This window comes from Lasioglossum baleicum, chromosome 13, assembly GCF_051020765.1.
Source record: "Lasioglossum baleicum chromosome 13, iyLasBale1, whole genome shotgun sequence".
Classification (NCBI taxonomy): domain Eukaryota; kingdom Metazoa; phylum Arthropoda; class Insecta; order Hymenoptera; family Halictidae; genus Lasioglossum; species Lasioglossum baleicum.
This window is the reverse complement of record NC_134941.1, coordinates 6,203,949-6,231,175: the sequence shown is the minus strand read 5'-3', so window position 1 is coordinate 6,231,175 and position 27,227 is coordinate 6,203,949. Positions and strand designations below refer to the sequence as shown.

Below are 27,227 nucleotides of genomic sequence, written 5' to 3'. Positions count from 1 at the left end.
TTAGTTATTCTTTATTTTACATTTTTCGAACGTCTATTTAAACGATTCTGGGAATTCACAAAGATTGTAGATGGAAATACTTAATACACATAATCCTCTTGATCCTAAACTTACTATTACCTAAAAAGAATTTGAATGATTTTAATTTTCTTAGATTAATGTATTAAACCACGAAATCACACCAACGTTCCCATTTCAGTATCAAAGTTTCCCAATCAAGAGTCATAATCCGATTAATGGTCCCTCCACCAAGGTTATGCTAGTTGGGAACAGTCTGATTGCATAATTCGGATGTGTAATTTCGTAAAATTTTGGGAGAACTTAATTAGCCTTTCGTACCAAAGACCAAAGAAACTTCAGAGGTTCTACGATCAGTTTTAGAAACTTCTAAATAAAATTTTATGAGAGTGTTCCAAGAGAATCGTACTAACAGAATATACCATGGTTATATGTTTCTCCCTAACGCGTTCGAAGCGGTTTTTAGTATTTAATCTCGTAGATAAGCTGAAGCTGCGCAAAGATATTTGAAATTAATTTCCCTCATTTGACGGGAGCTGGTGCACGTTATAATTGTTGGGTCATTAATCCTCTTTTGCAGGGGTAACCATTCTCTTGTCCCTGACTGTGTTCCTGAATATGGTGGCCGAGACAATGCCAGCGACATCGGACGCCGTGCCTCTGTTGGGTAAGTCCGTAAATTTCCAGTCCCTTTTTTATTACTTCGTTTTATTATCCACGATACCCTCGTCGGAGTGGTCCTGCGTGAAAATAAAGTCGGACTCCTCCTCCGGAAGGTTAGCCCCGGCTGAACAATGGCAAGTTACGGAGATGAAAAGACAGAAGGTCAGGCCCGATCCTTTGCTCATCTATAATTCACCTGAGACGTCAAATACTGGACCCGTTCTCTCGGACAACGGATAAGATTATCGTGAAATTGTCAAAATCGTCCCGGCGCGCTCCTCCACTCGTTTTATCGTTTGAGAGCAAATTAAGAATTGAGGAGCTCGTAACAAGAGCAATCCCCCTGCGAAAAAAAGGATTCTAATTTTCTCGAGGACAAAAACTGTCTCCTCCTCCTCGCGCAAAATTTAGTGAATCTGCTTCATTTCGTGACTCCTTCAGCCGAACGGAATAATTTAGAGCGTAAGAAGGGACTTCCTAATAAAAGTCATCCATTTTCATCGCTTCGAGCACGCTGATGTCTTACAAAGCTCGCCGAGTAATGAATAAGAGATCAGCTTCCACCTCGGGAAACTATTTTTCACGTGCGTCGAATGAAATTAGATGTTTAGAAAAATTCGATCGATTCGAAACGACTCTCAATTCAAAATATTCGTTACTGGCTAAAAAATTTCATTGTACACATACAGTTGCTATCAGAACGGAGATTACATTCCTCGTTTTGATATTAAACTTTTTATTTGCTTGCTTCTGATAAAACATCGCATAACTCAGATTTATTAAATATTTTTCCGATGCCGATAAGCATTTCTGTTTTATGATCAGTAATCTGCCAATTTGCAACAGTTGTAAAACATCATGACGCGATAACAAGAACGTTTTTTATTGTTGGCCTCAGCATTACAAATTTCTGAATTGTTGAATTTTATTTTTAATCCTCGTAAAATGTCGTATAAAATTATCTTCAAAGTAATGATTGGAAATCTTTGTATTAATTTTCACCCGATTACTGGGTGCGCGCACTGTATAATTTATATTTTATTTATCATTAGTTTCGTTATAGTCGGGAGAAAAGGGAGAACGAAACTGAAACTTTCCGCTAAGTGTGCTCGATTCTGCAGTTGCGTCAGGGATTCGGACCGAAATTCGCGATGGAATTAAATAATACAGCGGGACTCCTCGATTATCCCACATCCCTTGTCCATTATCCAAACGCTCGTGATATTGTTCGGGAAATGTACTTTCTCGTACACAGTTTTACGTTCATCTTCTCTGCCGAGTACGTAGCAGCGGGATGTCGATAGCCCCGGTGTTCCACTGGATCAGATTACTGGCTGATGAATATGTAAAATTTCATTTAATTTTACGTGAAGCGATTTTAAAGGCGAAATCGATCGGCAAAGCGAAAGAACATATTACAATTTAATCCTTACCCCTGGACTCTTGAAATTTCTTCGCCCGTTCCTATCAGTGTCCTATCCCGAATGTCCATTTCAATTCAAATTGCGAGATTAGCTTTTCCAAGTTATTGTCACGAGCGCACGGAATTATAATGCAGCGTGTGATCAAATGACTACGAGTGGGCTGCGAATTCTATACATTTATTACAAGAATGGGTAGGTCTGATTCGAATGATGATTATAACGTCACCATTCTGAACTAGAAATGATTATTGGGTTGGCAAGAAAGTAATTTCGCTATTTTAAGGTGAAATAAACCTGAATTTCTTTATTCAAGCGATGAACTTATTCATTCTTTTTGTCAAAAAATCATCGAACAAAACTTCATTGCTTGGATAATAAAATTTGGCTCTATTTCACCTTAAAATACCGAAATTACTTCCTCGTAAACGAATTGTGTAAAAAATCATTAATTAAAGTCGACCCTGTTAGTCCAAACGGTCACTCACCGGTACACTCACCGGTACACTCGGGCCAGCTGAAAACATCATCAATTTTTCGGGAAGCTTCAAGTGTCCGAATACTTACGGGCGAGCAACGCGCGCCGATCATCATCGAAATTAATTACTTTGTTTCCGGAAGGTTTCGCGTTCACTTTTTCCGGGCTGAAAATGGGCCGGCGGCAAGTGTCAGGGAAAAAGAGCGGCGGGTAAATGTTCCGGTTAATCCGACAAATAAAATGGAAATCGTGACGTTGTATGTTTACGGGCGACCTGGCGCGTGAGCCTCGCTTTGGATTCCGCGTTTCGCTGGCTGATGAAAAATATCGCGGGAAATAAACACGAGAAAACGGACTTAGAGCGGGCGCGACAGTGATAAAGCTGAGGAACTTCGGCAGTATTTCATTACGTCGCGTCGCATCTCGATATTCGTTTTCGCGGTCGAGAATTTCGATATTTATTATCATCAAAGAGAGACGTACTTGGACACACCGGTGCCCGTGATTTATTAGCGCGATGCAGTAAGGGAAGCAGCAGGAAATCCTTCGGTACAGTTATTCCCTGGAGCTCTGCCGCGCAGGATCCCTCCTTGCGGGAGGGCTTATGCACAAGATCTTGGATCTAGATGCACCTATGCCTGACCCGTATAGCCTAGCCATTGCACCGAGCTGCGCCGGGGCTTATTGTACATAGGACCCCTTATCCCTGTCCGACCATCTTCCATTGCAGTCGGACCGGTTCTGCGGCACTGACAGTGGCATACGCTCGCTTGTCAGTAGTAGCAGATTGTGCGGGTCAGACCATTGGCTTTCAGAGCAAACATTCATTGACGTCTTGAATACGGGCGGCCGCGGCCGGGGCAAACGTTTTGAAATCGTCCGATCGATAGGCCCGAGCGATCGCATTCAAAACGTGTTTCATTCAATGCAAACTACTTCCTTTATGCACCGAATATGATTTCGAGCAACTTTATTAATCCGTTATTAATCCGGAAACCGGCACCAGCTCCCCACCCCTCTCTATTTCGGCATGGAAAGTCGATCCGAACCCTTCAGACGGCATTTGTTTCCCGCGGGGACGGCAAACCGCCGACCATTGATGAAAGGAACGCCTCCACGTGATTTTTCGTTCGTCGACCACGAACAATGGGAACGTGAAGTCACGCGTTTAGCAAATATTACGCGATCGGATTTGTACGGGTTAATGGATAACCAAGGGCTCCGAATTAACAGCTATTTTTCAAATGTTTTTGGAAGTCATCGAGTGAAAATTACTTCTTTAAATGAAGTCAATAAATCTCGAAGAAATTTCCGAAAATTGACTTTATAGAATATTCTTATTCTGTAATATTATATTAAAATTCTTTAATATTAATGTTTTAATATCAAAGTCCCTTATTAAATTTTGAGATCATGACTTCCCTGCCACGGAAATTGCATTTTCCCAATTTCTGCTGATGTTTTCTTTGGTAAGAATGAATTTGAGAATATTTAATTATTAATTCTAATTAATTGGTGGTTCTTATCAAAATGGTTTCCACTTTTGCTAGACATTATTACCGGCTTCAGACAATTCTCCGCGCAACCGTGCAGGACTTTACTAACACACGTGAAATTAATCTACTTTAGTAATTACCGGTCAAGCGTCATGTGTTTAATTTTAGTTGGAACTAGTTCTTGAACTGCTCAATGTTTCCGTAGGTACGTACTTCAACTGCATCATGTTCATGGTGGCCAGCAGCGTTGTCAGCACCATCCTTATTTTGAATTATCATCACCGAAATTCTGACACTCACGAAATGTCTGAATGCGTAAGTCCTTTCTCGATACTTTCTGTTCAAGCCAAGAAATGTTACAACTGTCACAATCATTAATGAAACCTCATACACTGCTCAAAGATAATTTCATACAAGATCCTGGAATGATGCTGCATTCGTTATTACTTTACACTTTAAATCAACATTTATAATGTTTATAAACATTTATAAATCATCATTTATAATGCCAAATTTTGAAAACATTAAACGTTTCACAATATCTAAACTAGAAAAATGGATGAATTTTTATTCTGACGGGTGTATGGGAGTTATAGAAAAGAAAAATGAGTAGGAGTTTGTAAATCAATAAAGTATGTGTACATAGTTAATAAAAAAAGATTTAGGAATCCCATTCGTTTGTAATTAAGGATGCAAGTGCATAATTCCATTGAAAGAATACGTATTTTTAGTATTTACACTTGTATTTCAGTATCTTTTAAATCGAGAACACTGTATTTTAAAAATACATAAATGTTTTCTCAATTGCAAATTTTTTCGAGTTTCATTCATGGTGCTTGCAAATTTCGAAAGTGCTACAAAACATGTAATATTGTCATAAATAATTGATAAACGAACCAGCAGATTAAAATATTTCATTCAATATTGCAAATAATGGTTATCAAGTGTTTAAAACTTTTTACAACCAGTGTTTTGAGCACGTGATTGCGCCTACATCCTCAAGTTGTTTAATCGTTGTGATTTGCATTGATAATAAAAGTAGCAGTATTATTCGTAGCGTAATGTAGATTATGGTAGTTGCAATTTCGTTGTTCATTTTTGTAGTTTTTATAATTTCTTGTATATGCTTGCTCGATGTGTATCACTGCATTATTTTGACCGGAATCGGAGTCCTTATGTCGCCTCATCTATCTACACTCTCTGAACCGACTCCGCGGATGAACTCATCGTATATGTGGCTTCAATTAGCGTGAGACCATGTGCCTGAAAGTACTCTTCAGGTTTACTTTGGTCGTTAACTCGATTCACCCTTTCGAGTGACACTAGGTTATTTCCTTGCGGAGATTTTACGAGCCATCGTATCCTTTAGGTAACAAGAATCGCATAAACGGGCGTTGATCATTAATATTCTATAGCAAATCGCGTTTATCGCGTGTCATAAAAAACCAACAAAATATAAACACTGACGATCAGTATATGTATTTTTACAACATCCGGTGCAATTATTCTTGAACAAGCATTCTCATAAATTCAGTTTGAATATTGTTCGTAAAAATAGAACCTTCTCAACTTTTTATTCAAATTTAATCCAGTTAAAAATCCCTTGGAATTGTCACATTATTTAATGAGAACCCAGTCAATTAATATTCCATCTTCGTATTATTAAATTTTTTATTTTTTATTAATCGTAATTCTTTAAATTCAATTATGCACGCACATAACATCAGTTAGGAGACTTACATGAATGACTGTTGATTAAGTATAATTGTGTTATACAGTAGCTACCAATTCCGCTTTTATACTAACACTTAGCACTCCGAACATTTTGTGACGCTAGCCCTAACGTTAAAAGCGAATATCTTGAGAATTAACAATTTTATTCCGACAAGCAAGAAATGACAAATATTTTCGAATCTCCTGTCTTTGATTCCTTCTATTGGTCTGATTTATTCTAATGCATATGAAAATATTTATAGACTGAAACTGTCTTCACAATGGCGTTAAAGGAGTGCAAAGGGTTAACTTTATTTTTCCTGACTAATTACATCTCGATTCTGATTTTCAGGTGAAACTAGTATTTCTTTGTTGGCTGCCTTGTCTACTTCGTATGTCACGCCCGGTTGAGGAAGAGGAGAAGGAAACGCAAAAGTCTCAAAAACCATCTCCAGTCACCGGTAATATAGTGACACGAAAAAGCATCGACACAAGTACAGAACATAATTACTACTCTCAATATAAATGTTTCATCAGTGTTTTCTCACGAGGCACTTTCAACTGACACAGAATATGTACCGAAACGAGCACAATACACAACACACCACTATACCTAACCTAATTTATTCAATTAGAAACTTGAACAGTACACAGAACATATTGGTACTTGTTTATGTTTGAAACATTCTTTCCTTTTGTTTGAGATTGTTACCTATAAACTAACATAACCCACCTTGAAGAAGATAGATATGAATGCTTTTCATAGTACAATTTTATAGTAAAATATCTGATAGATAATTTTGATTATAATTTTGTAACGCCTATTGCAAGAGTACAATGCATTTTTGAATATGAATATGACTATACTATATTACTTAATGTAAATATGTCAGAAAAATATGTTTCATTCACGATTTTAATCCCTAAGTATTGTAGACATTTACAAATATAATATTATTGACGTAATATTAGTAATAACGGGTTCGTAAAAATGAGTAAAAACGAAAATTCTGTGATAATTGGCTATTATCAAAATTGAAACACGAACGAATTAATAATTAAGTGTTAATCTCAATGATCTGATCGACCCAATGATCCCATGATCTGACCCCATGATCTGATCGGCGAATGGAGGGGTTATTTATTCGAATATTTTTCGTTGGGGCAGGTACTAGCAAAACATACGGCGACTTGGAGCTCCATCAGAGAAGCAGCAAATCCCTGTTGGCGAATGTCCTGGACCTAGAGGACAACGCCCTGGCGTCCCACAACAACCTCCTGAACAACGTGTACAGTACCCCTGGTCCTCACCATCCCCACACGATGGGCCATGGGCACAGTCACATACACGCGACGCCTCATCATCATCACAGCCACGCTGCAACGCCGCATCATCAACACTCAACGCCATTGGCACACTCCTCTTATCCGGCGCACCAGATCGGTCACACGCCGCATCATCATCAACATCCGCCAGAGACGTCTGGCCCCCAAGTCGAAACGATACTTCAGAACGCGTGTTTTTGTGCCAGATACGAACTCATCCTGATCCTCAAAGAGATCAAGGTACGTCCATACTTTGTAAAACAGTCCTCTCTAATCCTCGATCCATCCTTCAACTTTTTGTACTACAGTCAAAGAGAAAAAGATAGAACACCCGTACATCGTTTTACACTGATCTTGTTTATGTGGTTCTGGTGGTAATTAATGGGACCAAATGATATGACACGAGTTTAAAAGTGGAAAATGAGCAAAAAGAATTCATCAATTTTGTTTAATATTTAATAATTGGATTCCAAAGAAACGTGAGATGTCCTGCACATATCTAATAGCATTGAAAACATCTATAGTATTTTTAAATCGCTAAAAAATTAAGTGGTGTAGTTTAGCTCTTCGGTACAAGATCATTATTAGACTGCAGATTTTATTTTAATTTTAAACAAAAGAAAGATTAAAAACCACTCGTGGAAGGAACATGTCGTGCAATCGATGCAAACGATTTTTATTTTGCATAAAGATTCACAGTTTAATAATCATGTTTCAATCAAATAATCAGCAAATAATTCTCTCTTCTATAAAAGATTAAATTTATGAACATACAAAGAATTGTAGTTGTTGAAAACATGTGTAGTTCCTGAATCAACATGTTGGATTTTGTTTTTCTGGTACGAGACATTTGCCAGGTTAGATTATTTCTTATGAACACGAGTGTTTTACCGTGTTGCATCGGAGAACTATATTTCACGTTGTCACAACTAATCCGTTCTCGCTCCGACACGGCGCTATAGCACGATCGTTTAGCTCCGTGTATGTATACTTATACTTCAATGCGGCGTTACGTATACAATCGGGAAACACGTACGAGCCGAGTCTGCTGACGAGCATGAAATCATTCCCTGTTATATGACTGTTTGTACAGTATTATTAAGCTCGAACCAGTTCCCCAATCGGAGCTGATATGCTAAAGTCAAACACTCGAAACCTATCGGCGCTCATAATTATGAACCGAATGTAAAACGGGAACTTCACATCTAGTTGAAGGCAAAGTCAACTTCGACTATTCAAGAGTGATTGCACATTTTGTGTACCTTCAACGAATTTAATTCCATTTTCCTCGAATTATAGAAATTCATTCTTTAGGTGAGTGGCACAAACGTCTGTTTGCTAGTTGCAATAGTGTAAACTCTAATAGATTATCGATTATCAGCTGATTATTTCTAATAGTCACACGACAATTGATGATCACATTTTTATTTATTTAAGGTCACGTTGTCTGCATCGTCATTATCGGATTTTATACATTTACAACAAAAATGAATAGATCAAATACCAAAATGTGCAGACAGAATAATTTAAAGATGTTACTATGTTGATTTCGACTTTTTAGATTTTTATTTTATCTCGGTTTTGTGTTTAGTATTGACTTGAACAATTGTTATTTTGTAGTAAGACATAATTTTACTGTTTTACCAAAGAATTTTTGTTTCTAGTATATTCATCTTTCTTGCTTAATTTGTAATTAACCTATACTACCATGGCATTTATAACTTACTTATTTATTAGTTCTTAAATATTGCGTTTTTTTGTATTAAATTTTTAAACCACTTGTGGCTCACTCTCTGCACACGCAAACATTGTGACAATCTGTAATGTGATGAAGAAATTCATGAACAATGGATACCATTCTAGATACATTTCGCAGATAACACAATGTTTAATACGACTTGTCACAACGGTTTAATATTGTAACTTCACGCCATGAATTACGTTCTTATGGCATGTGTCCACATAAGAGTAAGTTTCACGTTCCTGTTTACCCGATAGTGTACATCTGTGAGTTATGCTCTCAAGAGTAGAAGTAATATCCATTCGAGAATAACAGCTGTCGGAGTTCGGTTAGGTCAACTCTCGAGAGAGAAACGTTCTCGTGTAGCATTTCGAGCAGCCCTAACATACTGCCCTGGCAGGAAGTGTTCAATCAAAATTGTTGACACGATGACTGAAGGAATTATTTGTACATGCGTACATCGAGGGAAAAGTGACGTTTCTAAAGTTATTTATTATAACATCATTGATGTACAAATGAATTATTAATGTTACGAAAACTTTGAATATAATCTTTACTCTACGATTGTTAGAAAAATAATCTATTTAACCACAGTGGACCTTCTAACTAAATTTACTTTACAAATACAATGATATAATATTATATTTGTACTTAATATTCATCTCTATCGAAATGGTAAATAGAAATAGAAAGTCAAAATTTCATCTAAATCCTCAAATCAGATACATATTAGTTGGCTGGTAAGTTGCACAGTATACTCCGCGCAAATATCAGTCTATTATACAGGGAGCTTCAGAGATCGTAGTAATAGTGGCCGGTGGTGATTCTACATGTAAAAAAAAGTCGAAAAGAGGGAATAATATTTCTTCGTTTGACGTCTCATTTTCGAGAAAATTCAGTTTGAAGATCCGTCTGGCTCGCATGCTTTAGCATGTGCCGGAAGTAGAATAGGTTCGTCAGGGTCAGACACGTTTGTATAATAGCACGCGTATTCGCTGCATATTCAAACTAGATATTCTCGCAAACGAAGCTTCGGATGAATAAATTGTATTGTATATTTTTTTCTTGCTTTTTCATGAGGAATCACCTCGTGCCCGCTTGTACATACTATTCGGTCTGTATACAAAATCTCGAAGGTATCTTTTGGTACTTTCTTTAAAACTCAAATCAAAGTTCATGAAAACCTGACAGAAAGAATTAATACAAATAGTAATTATTGCAAAAATTTTGTTTGACGTTCAAAATCCTATAATACTGAACACACCCTGTAAAAATCAAACTTAGAAAATCTGATTTGGAAAATTAAATTGAAAAAATCAAATGGTTTGCCAAAAGTACATGTTCGAAAAAATGCACTGATCTTAACAGTAAATGTTAACAGTCTCGACTTGAATAACAAATTGACACATATGTCCAGTTAAAATTATAGATAATATCACAGACTACGTGTATGAACATTTTAATATTACAAAATGTGTACTCGTAGATGTTACACATTGATTTTTTATTTGCCGTTGGACGAAACCGTATTCGATGGCAGGATAAAAACCGGGTCGATTTCTGTTTTAGATAATAACGGATCAGCTGAAGTCGGAGGAGCTGAGCACGAAGGTGAAGAACGACTGGAAGTTCGCGGCAATGGTGATCGACAGAATGTGCCTAATCATTTTTACTCTGTTCACCATCATCGCTACCATCACCGTCCTATTGTCGGCGCCGCACATCATCGTCACGTGATTCAGAAAAGATAGGCAGCCGCCGGAAGGTCGGAGGTCGACGAAGATCGTGCTGGGACGCGGCGAATCGGTATCGGTGCGACACGGCGGAACACGCGACGATGACCCTCGACCGGATTACGCGCGATCGACGAACACGTGGAATTTTCGTCGAGCACGACGGTCACGGCTGGTGTCCACGGGCGACGTTTACAACGACGTTTCTTCTACGCTTGGATGTTCGACAGGGGCCCGGCCGGGGTCCCGCTTCTTCAAGCTCGTGCGCCGTCTCGTTTCAGGAGATCCGCACCAAGATAGGAAGAATACAATTACGAAGATTCCGCTCTTCGTCCTTTACGATATTTAAGAGATATCTCATCATGTAGTTCATTCCAAGAGGACGCCTTAGCGAGACACGTTGGAAATGCGCCTACGGGGGCGCGCTGAACGGACACCGATCACACGTGCGCAAACACACGCATACACACGCAATACACATGCATACACACACACACACGCATACATCTACAGCCTTACGCAATCCTGTACACGCAACCATGCCGAGCTATGCGCGTCCCTGTCGATATTCTCGATTCGGAATGCCGGAGGATCGAGATGACGAAGCTGCCTCGCGTTCGAAACCGTTCGATTCTTCTCAGAGCTTCGGATTGCAATCATTGCTCGTGATCGCGGAGAGATGATGTTTCTGTAGCCGCTATATTCATATTTACAGTGGATGATGAGCTAGTTGCTCCGACGATCGCGATCGCCGGGCTAATGATCATTCCTCTTGCGCTGGATGACCTTGCGGCGGAGACGCTCGGTGAACTGATCTCCTTGGACTCTATTTTCTGTTTCTATAATTGATTGTCACTATAATTGAGCTATCTATGATTGAGGATTCTGGATAATTGGAGGTTTTAGTTGCTTGTTCGAATATCATATATAGTTGACGTCTTCTTTAACCTCTTGCACTATAGATTGTTGAAATGATTAGAACATCTTTGTTGTTCAGAATTTCTTCGAGAAAGAAGAACATTTAGACTGCGGATTTGATGCATTCATGATAAAAGTGAATTGTTACAATGTCTCCCATTACGATAAGTGAAAACTATGTTTCAGTTCAGTTTCTGTTTCCCACAATTGACTTAGGAAATTCTCATTTTGGCTATGCATCCGCAACGACAAAATATAATTCTGTTTGTAGGAAAGTTTATGGGAAATTACTAACATACCTATATTAAATAGAGTCGATGATGTGTAGTGCAAGAGGTTAATTATTTTTATCCGGGACTACTCTGTAAATAATGTTTGGATGCTGCATTGGCGATTTCCACAAGTTTTTATTGGTATTCGAACGCGTTTCAGTTCCTTTATTTCGAACTTTTTGCGTTTTTGAACAGTTACTATTGGGGCAGTTCATTTTTGGAGCTCACCGCAGCAATAGTCCGCGATCGGGAAGCGAATAATCCCGCGTGGATGCGTGTGCATCGCAACACACACATATTCACACATACACAGTGACACGTACACGACTACATGACAGGAGAATACAGGGCACTGAGGACCGTCGAAGCGTTTGAATTTGTTAAGGGACACATCGATTCTCCCGGTGTGATCCACGGTCGTGAAACGATTTTTCGTTCGGTCCTGGAACGGTAGAGAGAATCTCATCGGAACTAGCAAGCGCGCGCGCGAGAGAGAAAGAGAGAAGAGAAATATCGCGAGCGAGAGAGAGAGAGAGAGAGAGAGAGAGAGAGAAAGAGAGATACAAACGAAAGAACGAGAAGCTGAAGAAGGGTATACTGCTCCTTTTATTGTGCTTAAATGAGAAAACCAGACGAATAAGAATACCAAAAAAAAAGAGAAAGAAGCGAGGAAGAAGAATAACACGAAGCAAAACACGATTAAGAGCAAAGCGCACATATTAAGTATTCCGAAAAACTGAAAATGCAATTACCAAAAAAAAAAGATATATATTATATATATTTACGAGGGTGAGAGAGAAATAAAGAGGGGATGATAAAGACGAGAACGAAATGATAAGTAACAAAAAAGTAAAAATGTAACTACACACAATGAACTGCCAAGATGATTCAAAACAATGCCAGTGAATTTTATTATCCGTATCACTAGTAAGTAAATCGACGACAACTTAAATAAAACGAGGAAAAAAAATCGAGAAGACGGGGGATTTATACTACAATTTAAGATGGCGTTGCGTCAGCGCGGCGTTTAAAATACTGTTCTCTGTTAGCTCGTAAGAGGATATCCTTGGGATTGGAGAATGGTGGATTGGGGGGGGGGAGGGGGCGAGGGTGGAAAGATGTTGCGGGGGTGTGCGACGCACGAATCCGCGTCTCTCTGGAGGAATGGGGATAATCACGGTGACGATTGATTTTAGCGCAGCATCTCTCTTTAGTTTTCTTAAACGGGTTTCTTTCCCTTCTATCGGCGGACATCGTTCGTTGTTGTCCCTCTGTACACGCTTGTACGAAAACGCACACAAGGTACACACTCTCTCTCACCAAGCCACACTCTGAGACACACATACACGTACACACACGCGCGCAAACACGAGACACATACAGACACGAATATATACGCGACTACACAGTTGCTCGCAAAAAACTTCTACGATCTAACGTTTCTTAAAGGCTTCCGGATCCTCGAAATACCCGCGATCCGTCAACAAATTTTGCAGTGAACGGAACGGGTCCTCCTCCTACGTTTTTAATGGGATCCCAGGCTTGCGACAGGATTCGAAGGAACCCGAGGCTGTTAATGTATATTTACTTTTTTAAGTCGTGTCGCCTTCGAGCCGCGCAAACCTGATCACGCGTGATCCCCAAAAGCAGGAACGAGTTTCGCGAAAGAAAAAAGAATAGGACTCGTTTCGGGAGCGAAACTGTTTCACTTTTGACGGGCGAGTTCCTGAAGGAATCGGCTCCGACGATGTCCCGCGATTTCGAGCGATCATCGAAGCCTGGTTCTCGAGTAATCTCTTGCTCTTCGACCGCACGCCAATCGCTTTATATGGCCGAACCATTAGCTATCTGTCTGCGAAAGTGCCCAACGTCGGACGTTATCCGTCAACGGACGCACAGCGGCTCGATTTTGTTGTTTAGCGGCGCAAAGGGAATCCCTTTTCGATCATTTCACATCGACACGTTTTACCTTCGATACAGCCGCCTCGAAAGCTAGTCGAACTGTAATTTGTTGTCTGAAACGATTTCGAGGCTGCGGCAGTACAGCCGTCAGGCTTTATCAGAGATTTGAAGACGTTCACTGGAACTTGAACGGTTTATTCTTGTACGAAGACGCTAGCTTGTCCTCAAACGTCTTATAAAGCTCTGGATAGGACCTTGCCCCGGACAGTTTGGACGGTTTCAAGAGGAACGAGCCGGAGAACGAGGTTTGAGAAAGTTTGAGTACATGTTTTACATTTATCTATATCTTTTAATCAAATTCTTGGATGACTCGATTGTTTATCGAAAATTAATAAGCTAGATATTAAATATTAGCTAGATATTTAAATATTAAAACTAATTGGAATTATGAATTAGAGTCCCTGTCCAACGCACGTGTGTTCAATCTTTGGTGAAATTGATTTATCACTTAATCTCGGTGGAACAAATAATGCGACGGTCTTGGAGCCCTACCAACTGGCTTTGGAAATCAATATTCGTGGTGGGTATGAACCACCATACTTGTTTTTCACGATTGACACGTCATCTATTACCTACAGAACAGTGATTCATGGATTTCAGTTGTGCACACTTCAATGGTGTCGCCTATCCTCGTTGAAGGTAGCCGAATCCAATTGTTAGGGCTCAAGACACCTCCGAGTCAGGATCTTAAAGAATTCTCTTGTGACGAATAGCGTTTCACAAAGTCGCTATTGTCTGTGCCATTGAATTTTCAAATATGTATCATTGAAATTTCGCGATTGTAAAATCTCTGTCGGCTACGTGCTCAGAAGCAGTAACATTTTAGTCAATACACGAGTGCTCAGTATTTAATACGATATTCCATTTAATATTAAGAGCCGTGGCTCGACAGGTGATTGACGGAACATTTGAATGATCTATCATAGAGAACTTGACCGGAAATGGGATCACCTTTGCGGGTTGTGAATGTGTCGTGTTTTAATGTTAGATTCAAAGCTGTACTTCGTTAATTTCAATACTTGCGTATCTTATCCGACTTCGACTGATTTTTGGTTGAGTTTTGTGTTGGAACAACCCTGTATGGAATTTCTGACACGATCTTCATCAATGAACATGTTCAAAATTTGTATTTAAGTCATAACTCGTAGAGAACAATCTGAAACTCACAGTATTTTGTTCGCAATATTAAATATTAAAGATTGTAGAAGAAGAATGTTACCAGAAGCAAACTTGTAAAATTAGGAACGTTTAAAAATTTTGCTGTATCAATTTCCAAAATTTAAGAACGATATCTAATTAAATGCTCGATGACAAATTTTTAAGTAAACAATATTACTTTTTGAATATTGCGACACGGAAAACGAATGATTGAAATTATAAATTCCTTATTGATTATTCTTGCAAAATGATGAATGTTGAATTTCCATTACGATTTCTCATACAGTGTTGTTCCGACATACGTACACCACTCTCCACGCTCAACAAAATTAGAGACTAATCGTTTAACTCCAACTAGTTACGCACACTTCTCAATTTTTACTATTTCGACTAGTCGCTATAATCAAAATCTTCGAATATTACGCATTCAGAACGAAGCAAAAAAGAAAGGGCAGTCGTAATACACTGTCTGTGTGCTCAAGGCAAACATAATTTCTTCCTTTGATAGAGAATAAAAAAGAAGAACAGAAACAAAGGCCCAAATGGTGAAAGCAGTCTCGTCGACTATGTATGTGAAGCAAAATTTCGAAGCAAAAGAAACAAAAATGAGAAACTTGTCATCGCTATTGAAGAAACAAAAGATTAAAAAGAAAAATATCGTTTACGGATAGTCTCACAGGCGGGTATTGTTGAAGATATATTAAGCAAAAGCATTATTAAAAAAAAAAATCTAATAATTAATATAGCACGTTCTGGCCATTGGCATTGACGCGACAACCAATCATGTTATCTTTTAAATACTATTATAATGGTTAAAAAGTAATAATTAAAGGGAAAAAACGTTGTTAATGATGTTATAGGAACGATTACAGAAAAAAAAAACGTAGACGATATAAACTTATAAGCGGTAATCAATAAACGCTCGATTGGTGGCATAAACCATTCTCGATCTTTAAACCAAAAAAAAAAACGGTAAATCAGCTAAACTAATTACACTATTGAATTGAACTTAAAACGCTCCTACGTAATGGTTCGCGTCAGAAGGTTTCGGTAGAATACTGTATAACGTATTAGAAGAGAAGACAAAAATGGAGAAAAGTCACAAAAAAATGCATACACGGTTTATCTCAAGCAAGTGTTATTAGCGATGCGGAGAAAAAAGAGCCGCGAGAAAAAGAAAACGCGAATACGACAAAATGGCGGGAAAGTTCGATACGCGATGGTTATCAATCTGACGAAAAACGGGATATTCAAAAAGACGAAAAATACGAACGAAACCTACGCCTTTCTAAACGTCATTTGTTCGACGATTCCGTTTCGCAACAGAGCGTTTCGACGTGTGTTACCGTTCCCGGGCAGAGTCCCGGGATTGTTGATCGATATTTGCGGTGGTTTGTTGCGAAACGAACATCCCTCCGCGGTCATTTCTTCGTTTCTTTTCCGCGACCGCGTTTGCTGTAGTTCAAGTTGGTGGAACGAGTCGCATGGCGACGATATGTTGTTGGATAACGACCGGTTTCGGCCATCCGGAGTCTCTTTGATTAATTATTACGCAAAATTATTGTTGAATCCAAATATTCAGACGGTGAAACATCACTAAAGCTTTCAAGATTTCTGAATTTTTCGGATAAAACTTTCTTCGATGTCTCGCCGAATAAACAATTTTATCATTAGCGAGACTTGCGTTCTATTATTCTCTTCATTAAAGTCGCTTTTCAAGAAAGGTGACAGTTCACGAAGTCGTCCCACTACTCACTCGTTCAATTAAATTTTTACACCTTTGTATCGTGTAAGATTTTGTAAATATAGTTAAGAGATAAATGATACTTTTAATTTGCAATTTTATCTTGAAGCTTGAGCATATTTTTAATTCGCAACTTTATTCTCAAGCTTCATGTTTAGTTCGCAATTTTATCTTGAAGCTAAAAAATACTTTTAATCACAATTTTATATTCAAGCATGAGGATACTTTTAATTCACAATTTTATTTTTAAGCTTGTTCCAAACTTGAACAATTTTAGTCAGTGGCTGCAGAGTTCAAACTATCTTTCAACTTGTTAATTAACGATACGGAGTAAATTATTGACACTTCTAATCTCAAGTCTGTAAGTTGTCAAACGATCAACGAGATTAACATAAACACAAATAGAAAAATATACCAGAATGTATCGCATACAAGAATAAGTATGCAAGAATCGTTTTCGGAACTTGTGAACTGCCTTTAAGCCAACAAACACTTTAAATAAATATTTGCTCACTAAAGTGTTCCTACACTGTCCATAAACAAACAAAGCATGCAGTTGTGTATATAAAATGTCTGTTCACTTCAAATATCTTACAGTATAATTTACAGAAACGTTTGGACATCAGTCCACGTTCGTTTGTTTCTTGTTTTCTGTCTGGTCTTCGCTGCTTTCACTTTAAAAAAATTCACTAAGTCTACTGGAAGTGCAAATACAATATTTTGATGGGAAATGTATTAAAAATGAGGAAGAATCAATAATTACAAAAATATTCTTCCTTAGTCTTTCTTGTCTTTTGTCTAGTCATCGCTGTTTTCTTTTTAAATAATTCAATTTATTCGCCGTTTAAAATCAATTGTCCTCCAAAGTATGACGATTTGAACTCCCAATCGAAGCAGATTCAGTGAGACAGAAGAGACGCGAGCCAATTTTACGAAAGCTGGAATGGAAAGGTTTCAGTTTGCATGATCGATAATGAAAGAGCATTGATGAACGGTGCTAGACGTATTTCCGAAAGAGACGGACATTTCATATATTACAACCGGAGGCGGATTCAATGAAGAATAAAAGATCGAAACAGAATTGCTCGCGAAGGATAGCTGATTCCAATTCAATTGATGGAAATCGCGTTGAACTCATGCGCGGCGGATCGCCTAGGGCGGCGTTGCCGGCGTTCACTCGGAGGGTTGTTTAATTTTCCCCTAAATCGATAAAATTGCGTAATGAATTAATCAAATCGATCCCGGGATTGGCTGGTCGCGGTCACGTCGCGGTCGCGCGATCCGACCGGTCGACGACACTTCCATTTTAATCGTATCCAAACACGTTATAACGATGGCAACGGTGCGCGCGTTACGTTGTTTGTCGAAACAATGGAAATTTCACATCGAGCCTATCGATAAACTTAACCTTGTTACTCGATTAGTTTAATCTTAACTGGAAAGGCGGCCGGAAGTGCAGCGCAGCGAAACCGTCGCGCGGAGACCTTAGCATTGTTAACACGAAAATAATACAAAAAAAAAACACGGGCCGGAGAAAAAAAAAGGTATGGAAAGCGCGCGAAACCAGCGGTGGATTAGAGATAATTACGTAAAGAGCGCGCCCGCGATTTTACGAGGTGAAGTTCCGATAATTAGAGAGACGATTAAACAAATACAATACGCGTTTATTATACTTAAAACTTATTATACTCGTTAACAAAAAAAAAAAAAAAAATAATAAAGCGAAGCGATTACTTGTTGCCACATATCGAAGTCAAATTGAAAGAATTCGAAACTCGAGTTGCTCACTGAACGATTAACAAAACGGATTCGGATTTGGGATACGGGGGACGGGGGGCACAGGTTGGAGGAAAGATAATGGTGAAAACGGGTTGGAGGAACGAAAAATTCATTGCTCACGGATGCTCGTTTATTTTTTTTATCCAGCGGAAATCGGCGTTTACGGGTCTGGGGATCGTAAGCCGGACGCTTAGTGAGAGTAATTAATGTTCGAGTGGACTTTTCAACTATCACGCTCAAAACGTTCAAGCATTTAAGCTGTTCACGAGATATTCAGGGTCTTAGGGATTAATTAGACGAGAGAGAGAGAAAAAAAATAAAATAAAAACGTTAGAGAACTTTGTCGAGTCGTTCGTTAAACTAATTATCGTCGTTGCTAGGATGGATATAAAGTAGACACCGGCTAAAGGGAGATTCTTTCCGTTGATTTTTAATCACTTGTCGCGGATCATAAACTGCAACGTGTGTCAGATGTGCCGCTCTCATCGGTGACGAATACTATTTACGGAATCACATCGGTGCTGATCATGTGTTAGAGAAATCGTGGGTGAACTTGCTGCGACCGAAACGGAAGAAACGAGTCGAACAACCTTTTTGGAAACGGAACGCGACGAGATCTGGTTCTTAATCGTGTCCACGTTCGAGTATCGATACGCGGGCTGGATTTAATTGCACGTGCTGCCGAAATGTTTCCACCTTCTTGAACTTTCACGAGGGGAGAACAACAGAAACACGAGACCACTTTCGATGAACATTTGAGCCGGAAAACGTACACACGAGCGAGGACTACGTCACAGACGTGATATCCGACGATGTCACTGGTTAATCGATCCTGTTTTCTCGGGGGGAACATTCTACGATGTCTGACAATTTTTCTTGGAAAAAGGAAATATTCTTCTATATTTTTATTGAAACAGGGGAGGGGCATTCTGTTTCAAAGAAGAAAATAAGCATATATTGGCAATGTTTGATTTTTTCAATATTTCTGTAAAAATTGAATTATCCTCTATTGTTCCCACGAAAAATTTTAGCAAGGTTGAGAAGAGCAATTCTTTATTTTGTACGAGCAACTTTTAACAATCTGAAATTGATGTAAAATCTCTGCGTGTTGGTAAAAATCGTTTCGCCATTTGTGTAAAGGTTGTCGGAGTGTGGTGTTCAATTTTGTCAACATTGCCAACACTCGGCTGAAGTGGATGACCGAGCAGCCGAGGTATTGTTACAGAGAAAACACGACGTTTAACGAAGTGGCATCTTGGAGTGGGAGAAAGTGGCAGCCTTCCATCAGAAACCGATCAGATTTCTATAGAAACGAATCAAACAAGCAAACGATAAGGGGAAGCAGGAATGGAAATCGGAAAAGAGGGGTGAAAAAAAAAACCAACAGGATACCGAGGGAAAAAGTAAACGCAGAGAGGATTAACGCAATGTGCGCCTTTAATAAACAGGAATATATATGCATATATACATATATATTTAATATATAGCGTATAGTGTGAATATTATATATATTTAATATATATCTATATATCTATATATATATATGTATTTATATATTTATATATAAATATATATATATACATATGAATATATTAATCTCAGCTTGTCACACGCAGAGTTGTCATTATAAAAACTATTAATCTTATAATAAATAAAGAAACAGAAGATGAGAATTAAATATAATTATACCACGATGGAGGATGTGAAAAAACAATGATAATATTAACAATAAACATTAGCACTAATAATAATTAATAATGGTAACAAAATAACAATAATAAATATAATAAAATAAATAATACTAATGGTAACGTATTAACTTATTGATTCTGCGCCAGTACGAGAAATGTTGAAACGTTTTCTTTTCTTTCTACGACGTTGAATCGTTCGGTCGGGAGCGAATTCGAAAGAACAATTCGTTTTCCCCGGATGGTCGTGAATAGTGAAGCGAAGAAAAATAAAAGACAAATGATCAATATTACAGATTTAACGAGAGTATTAAAGAGAAAAATAAATCGCATTAAAGATTGATACGCTAATAGGACTGTAGCAGCGCATATGTACAGGGTGACGTGATGAAAATATATCTGGACATCGATTTGGCCTACGATCTTTCGAGTGTCTTGTATAATCGAACGCGGACGACGTTGTTTTCGAGTGAAAGAAAAGCGAAAAATCTGCAGAATAATGAAACACGATCAAGAATGTTTAATCAATCGCAAACATGTCGCGATCTTCAGCATAGAAAGGGGCTAACGGGTCGGTTATTTCATTATCGCGCGCAGCGAACGCGAAACTAATCATTTTCTTGCTCAAACATACAGAGCAGCAAGCAATTAAAATTCTTATGCTATAAGAAACACGATTAATTGCAAAGTAGCGGTACAAACATAATTTTCATTCGATCAAGACTTTTTCGAATCCTTTGGAATAACATTACTTAAAAGAATATGTCCTCATTAGCAAAATTGGGTAATTACAAATTCACTTTTATAGTGGCAGATTCAAGTAATTAATCGTTTCATAAAAATTGATTTTAAATTTACTTCATTTCGATATGTGAATCTTAATATGTTTTTTAATCTGGCTAACTACACATTCACTTTTGCATTGCAGGAATGGATTTTGTAAAATTGTTTCATTATTCCTTTCAATACTTTTACGTCTTTTACTATTAATATTTTCTAGCTCTCTGTAGACCTTGTTAATATTTTCTATTCTACAGTGCGACATACTTTCATTATCTAAAAATAGACGTGTTGGTTTATAAAGAGGTAGTTTATTAGCTTTTTTTATTAAAAGAGCAAAGACCTTTCTTGTAAATATATTTCAATAATATCCACACAAATGAAATCGAGTTTGCTGAGATTAATTCACTACAATTTATAAAATATTTATTACTACACGAATCAAAAACCAGAAATCCTTCTAACATCGTTCCATTTCAGAAACAGAACAGTGATTCGAACAGTGTAAAAGTAATGCATTGTCTTCAAAGTCGCTTTCGTGATAACCCACAGACCCCCGAATAATATTAACATTTTTACACAACGTTCCATTGAAACGAAAAAGGCACAGGTTTTTAATTACATCAGAATTTCAAGTTACCAACGTTACCTTCCCGCAAGAATCCATAATACAAGGAATGACAATTTGCATTTCGATGAGAAAGAGAACGAATGACCGCGACCCGTTATTCAGTTTTCCAATTTGCCTCGTTCCCTGCTTATACACTCGAGCCGCAGAATTTTCACTATTTTACATATACTTCCGTCTTCACGTTCGATCTTCGATCGTCGTCTACTTAAGAGTGGCTTCAACTCCACCGTTTGAATAAATACTCTTCTCAAACAGCGGTTCGATTCCTCATCAGTACTCGAAACATTGGCAAGTCGAGTGTACCTACGATTCTCGACGAGCCAGCCACTTTCGATCGTTTCGTGAGGATGTCCCTGCGGGAAACGAGAAAAGATGGAAACGGCTCCACGAAAAATGGTGGTGTGCGGGGAGAAGAATTTTTTATGCGACGGGTTCTCGAGAAATTCGAGATTTCCGAAAATATTCGCGGTTATTCGAGAATATTCCCTATCCAATGAGACAGGGATAGCAACATTTTTGAGAATCCCGAATGTTTTGAGAATCCAGAAATTTCTGACAATCCCGCAATTTTCGAGAACTGACATATTCGAGAATCCCGACATTTTTTGAGAATCCCGAAGTTTTCGAAAATGCTCGCACGCCTCCATGTAAAAGCTTCCACCCCGGGTCTCCTTCCTAGCCTTTCGACTCGCGCGTAATCCAAGTGTTTTAACAATTTACTAAGCTAAACGAAAAAAAAAAAAATAAATGATAACTGGTACAAATAACTAAGATTGCTCACCGAGACACCGCGTCGCGTAAAACGTCAAAGACAATCTCCTCGGAACTCCAAGAAAAGGTCGCCGTCGAGATGGCGGGGCTGCTTCTTCTTCTCTCGATGTACGATACTACTACCTCTACTTACAGCAGGCGAGAATATCGAATAACCGTTTCTAGGGGACTTAAAACGAAAACACGAACAAAAAAAAATAAGAGGAGTGGGGAAAAAAATGATATTAAAGAATCGATCGTGTAAATCGTACTGTAAACGGCGGTGAAACGCCGCGATCATTTAGCCAGGATAAATGACTCTAGTCGGATGTAATTTATCGTGTAAGGATCTATAATAAACTTATATAGCACGTCGAAGTCTTCCGCAGCGTTAGCCTCCAGCGTAGCCACCGAACACTTGGGAATGTTGAATATACGCGTTTCTCGCTTTTTCCTTTTTTTACTGGTAGCGTTCTCACACGATTTCGCCTCTTTACACGAGCACGTAGACGATGGTAGCGCGATCAACGAATGGTGTTCAGGATCTTATCGAGATTCACGCGATATTAACCTCGCTGTATACCGTTTTCGTAAAACTTCGCTTGGAAATTTCATTGCTCTCGCGTGGCTTCGGGATTTCTTTGTACACGGTGTTCCATAACTAAATTGGTGGTAAATTCTACAGAGTACATCCGTTTTGATCAAATTTTATCAAAGATCCTGTTTAAATAATGTGCTTTTGTAATTTGCAAACATCAGTGCTTCTTGCAAAAATAAAATAATAGGCTGCAGCTCTTCATACAAAATAAAAATCGACTATATTAATTGCAGAACACAGAGTCAAATTTTCCGGCCTTCTTCAATCACGTTGATATTAAGTCAGTCAAAAATGTTCTCTTATATAGAAGAATATTATTCGATATTTACAACCTCTACACCATCCATTGCGGAACACCCTGTATAATAAATCCCGAAAGAAGACGAAGCTCGGGTCCATTTTGACGCAGCTTTTCTCAACTACATTTGACACTAGAAATACCAAGAGGTCAAAATGACTGAGTTTAATTTCATCATTGTTGAAACTTGAATCAACTTCTACTTATACATTTTTATCTTTTTAACAATTGTGGAAACGGAAATATACAGTTATAATTCACATCTCTCGCAATGGGTGCGGAAAATTTCTATTTTGCATAAAAATCCGCAGTCTAATATAATCGTTCAGAAAAACTGTGGCTTAGGGCAGGCCCGGACAACTTCCCCGCTGTCGCTTCACGACTCCCACTACCAATATACCGGTTCCCCCACTATCAACTATTTCATATTGCCCCTACCGCGCTTTGTCTCTCCCCAACCCCTTCCTACACTCCAGGGGAGTTTGGTGGGGAAGAGTAGGGATAGGAGTCTCTGCGGCACGCGTTGCCCAGGCCTGGCTTAGGGACAGTGTCGCCAGATCGGGGAAATCGAGGGGAATACAGTTTACCCCCTCTCTGATAAACAGATTAACTCGGAATTATTTACTGTCGACGGCCCGATTTTCGAGGCTACGCCTCCTCCACCCAGCCGCACGTCTCGCTCCCTTTGGCGGCCCTTTTTTTGTGTTTTAAAGACGCGCGGAAAAATACTTTTACGTACACCCCGGAAGGGGGTAGTGTGGGACTCGTGGGGCACAGGTGTTCGGTGTCCTCGATACCTACTGAAGAAACCGCACGTCTAGGACTTCTCGAGCCCTTTTCTCTCCCTTCTACACTTTGTTCTACGAGAGTACGGACTCGTTTCGCGCAGCTCGGAAGATGGTGGGGGCGCAGCGAGCCTATCATCTCTCACTCCACTACCCACTCCTCACTTTCTTCAACCAATTAGGGCGAAGAGCGCAGCGACGAACGAAAACTGGTCTTCACGCGAGTCCGGACTCTCGTGGGACAAAGTGTATGCGCTTAAGTCTCCGTGGCGGTCCTAGTTATGAGTTCAGGCCAGGGGTGTGCGAGATTCCCAAAAATGTTCGGGATTCCCGTAAAATATCCGGGATTCCCGAGTATGTGCGGGATCCCGCGAAGATTCGGGATTCCCGAGAATATACGGAATCCCAAAAATGTTCGGGATATAGAATACGGGAAGTAGAACTTTCTACAATATTACTAACATAAACATTCCCGACTAATAAGATATGTAATATTCGAGAACACAATGGCTTTCGGATTCTTGTATAATGGAGAAACTTCAAAATGTCGGGAATCCCGAACAATTTCGGGATTCCGTCCCGACCCCGAGAAAAATTCCCGTCCCGACCGGGATCTCGCACACCCCTGGTTCAGGCGCGTATCATAGACCCTATTCGATGCGCCTAGGAGAACTATGGCCGCCACGGGCAGCGAGACGCGCGGCCGGGTCAAGTGGGCGTAGACCTCGGAAATCAGCCGTCGCGAGTAAATAATTCCGAGCTCTGGTCTACGGTCTCAGTGGGGGACGTTGGAGTACGCTCATGGTGATGGAATGGGATAGTGGAAGGGGAGAAGACCGTTTCCGGTCGATTCTGGCGACACTGCTTACGGATCAGGATGGACCCAGGTGTGGCTCGTTAATTAACCGATTCGACTAGAAACTAATTGCCATAGCTACCTAATCGCAGCCCGCAAGATTAATTAAAAGCTCCGATGAAAGACTGACCGAACACCTCGAAGGCTCGCGTTAGATGCGAAACTGTGACAGCACTGTGATCGATGGAAAATCAAAAAATCGTTGAGTTACAAGTCGCATGCTTACGGGTTAAGAGACGACGATAAATTTAGGTGAATCACGCCAGCGAACCACGAGAGACTCTCTCGCCGATGATTATTGTGAGACACGATTCCGACCGGCGATCGACATATACACGAAAAAACTTCGCAGAATCACTTTAGACAAAAAAAAATAAAATAAACACAGTCGCTCGAAGAGATCGAAGGGAGCGTTGAGCGTTCGAGATCTCGAAAGGCGAGAGGAAGAGGTCACGCTCCCGGATAACAATTGTTCACCGTTACTCGATACATCGAGGATTTAAGCCGCGTTGACACGAAGATACTCGAAAGATCGATCCTTGTCCGATTTTATTAGATCGTACTTTATACGCAGAAGTATACGCGGGCCAGCCGAAATTGTTCTGCGACAGAAGGACAACGACGGTACTGAATGGAAACGAAACGATTTCGACGAATTAGGGAAATCGTTTACCACGTGGTCGAGCACGTTTTGCAACGAGACGGATGGAGAGGGATCCAAACATTGAAGTGGAACGTGTCTTCCGAAACTTAAATTGATTATCTCGACTTTCAGTGTGTTCTATATAATGATCGGAAACTATCCTTCAACTATTTCGTTGACGCATGAGAGTACGTTTGATTTCTCCAGGAATTGCCTTTTGTAAATATAGAATTTTATATTAATGTACAAATATTACTTTATGTGTAATATTAAATATGATTCAAATTATTTTGTCTTGAAGTTACTCGGTTCTACGGATTTCACCTGGTGTGTCGGTAACTTTTTCCACTGTTCTCATATCGTGCTTATTATCATTCTTTATTTCTGCTGTAATTTTTTATTCGGATGTTCAAACGATGTCATACTGTGCCCAGTGAAATTCGGGATATCATTTTTCGAAGAGACGCGTTTGCCGAGTGTTACACTTTGTCGTTTCGGCCGTGCCACGCGTATACCCATTACTATAATATACATATTATTACGCATATACGTACATATATTATATATAGATACGTATGCGAAGACATAATACCGACGACACGTAGCGTGTAGAGAAACAATAAAGAAAATATGAGAAGAAAAGGATGGAGGACGAAGAGGACTCGCCACTCGCGGTCAAGAGGCGTTATACTCATTGTCAGCGTAACAATAATCCGTGCCGACTATTCGCGGACATTTTCACGCTTGAATATCTACGTCGTTCCAGTTACGACTACGAGAATCGTCATTCGTTTCTCTCTCTTTCTCTCCGATTCTTGTTCCCACGAAACACGGGCGACGCGGTCGATTAGCCTCGGGGGTGTCATGCTCTACGTGTCCATCACGGAATTTTGCCGAAGGCGTAAATCGGAAAAATTACTCGACATCGTCAGTCAAGCGTTCACTCGAGAAATTCTGACAGAATAAATCATTTTTAATTGTCTTGGAACGTGTTCGACAGATTTTTAATAAAGAACAGAAGGTTCGATATCTTGTGCTTGGAATAAGTGTCCATTTATGGGCCGCAATGATGTCTCGATGGTTTGGGATAAATGTCCATTTCAGGATCGCAATGGATGTCCCTAGTGAACACAATCCTGAGAGCTATTAATCAGATCTTTTGTACCACGTGTTCGCTTGAGAGTTCTTAGGGAAACGTTTAAGGAATTCATGAAACATAATAATATCCAACGAATCAGTGCTTCAAGTTTCTATCAGCTCACCAGCCTGTTTATTTGAGACTTTTAGGAAAAGTCTCTAGCGACCTGATAGCTTATGCTACGTGTTATGTTGAGGGTTTATGGGGAACTTTTAATGAACACTGGTCGGAGAGCAAATTTCCGAGCTACGTGTTCACTTGAGAGTTTCGTTAGGTAGTTCTGACGAACATTAATTTTAGAGCAGCATTTCGGTGGGTCAGCTAGAGAATTTATCACTCGATTTCCTATTCGGGAATGAGCTTTTCCGTTTACTGCAGACTTTAGACCTGCTCTTCAATGTGTCGAATAACTGTCACATGTTCGACGTACACAGGAGGGTTTCTTTTGAATTCTCACGTGGATACGTAATTGAGACCCGTCATCCGTGAACGTGAGAATGTTCGATCAAACCTAATCTCAAGAGTAAAACTCGCCGAAATTCCGCATGGACACGTAGACAGAGTCGACTCGCGTTTCCGGGATACATCGCGTCGATTATCCGTGAAATTGATTAATCCTTCATCGTAGCGACAGTCGC

The 27,227-nt window shown here is 39.4% G+C and overlaps 1 protein-coding gene across 3 annotated transcripts in view; it reads left to right on the top strand.

Annotated features, from left to right (window-relative positions):
* The window catches only part of Nachra7 (nicotinic acetylcholine receptor alpha7 subunit), a 288,785-nt gene extending 268,979 nt beyond the window's left edge, over positions 1-19,806 (top strand). For 2 of the 3 annotated variants that reach the window (XM_076436787.1, XM_076436785.1), the window contains 5 exons: positions 599-685; positions 4,282-4,391; positions 6,142-6,283; positions 6,958-7,355; positions 10,426-19,806. In XM_076436787.1, coding sequence (XP_076292902.1) covers positions 599-685; positions 4,282-4,391; positions 6,142-6,283; positions 6,958-7,355; positions 10,426-10,593 — 905 coding nt within the window. In that variant the 3' untranslated portion in view covers positions 10,594-19,806. The remainder of the gene's footprint in view (positions 1-598; positions 686-4,281; positions 4,392-6,141; positions 6,284-6,957; positions 7,356-10,425) is intronic. The other variant, XM_076436786.1, reaches the window with a different exon arrangement.
* Positions 19,807-27,227: the final 7,421 nt, after the last annotated feature.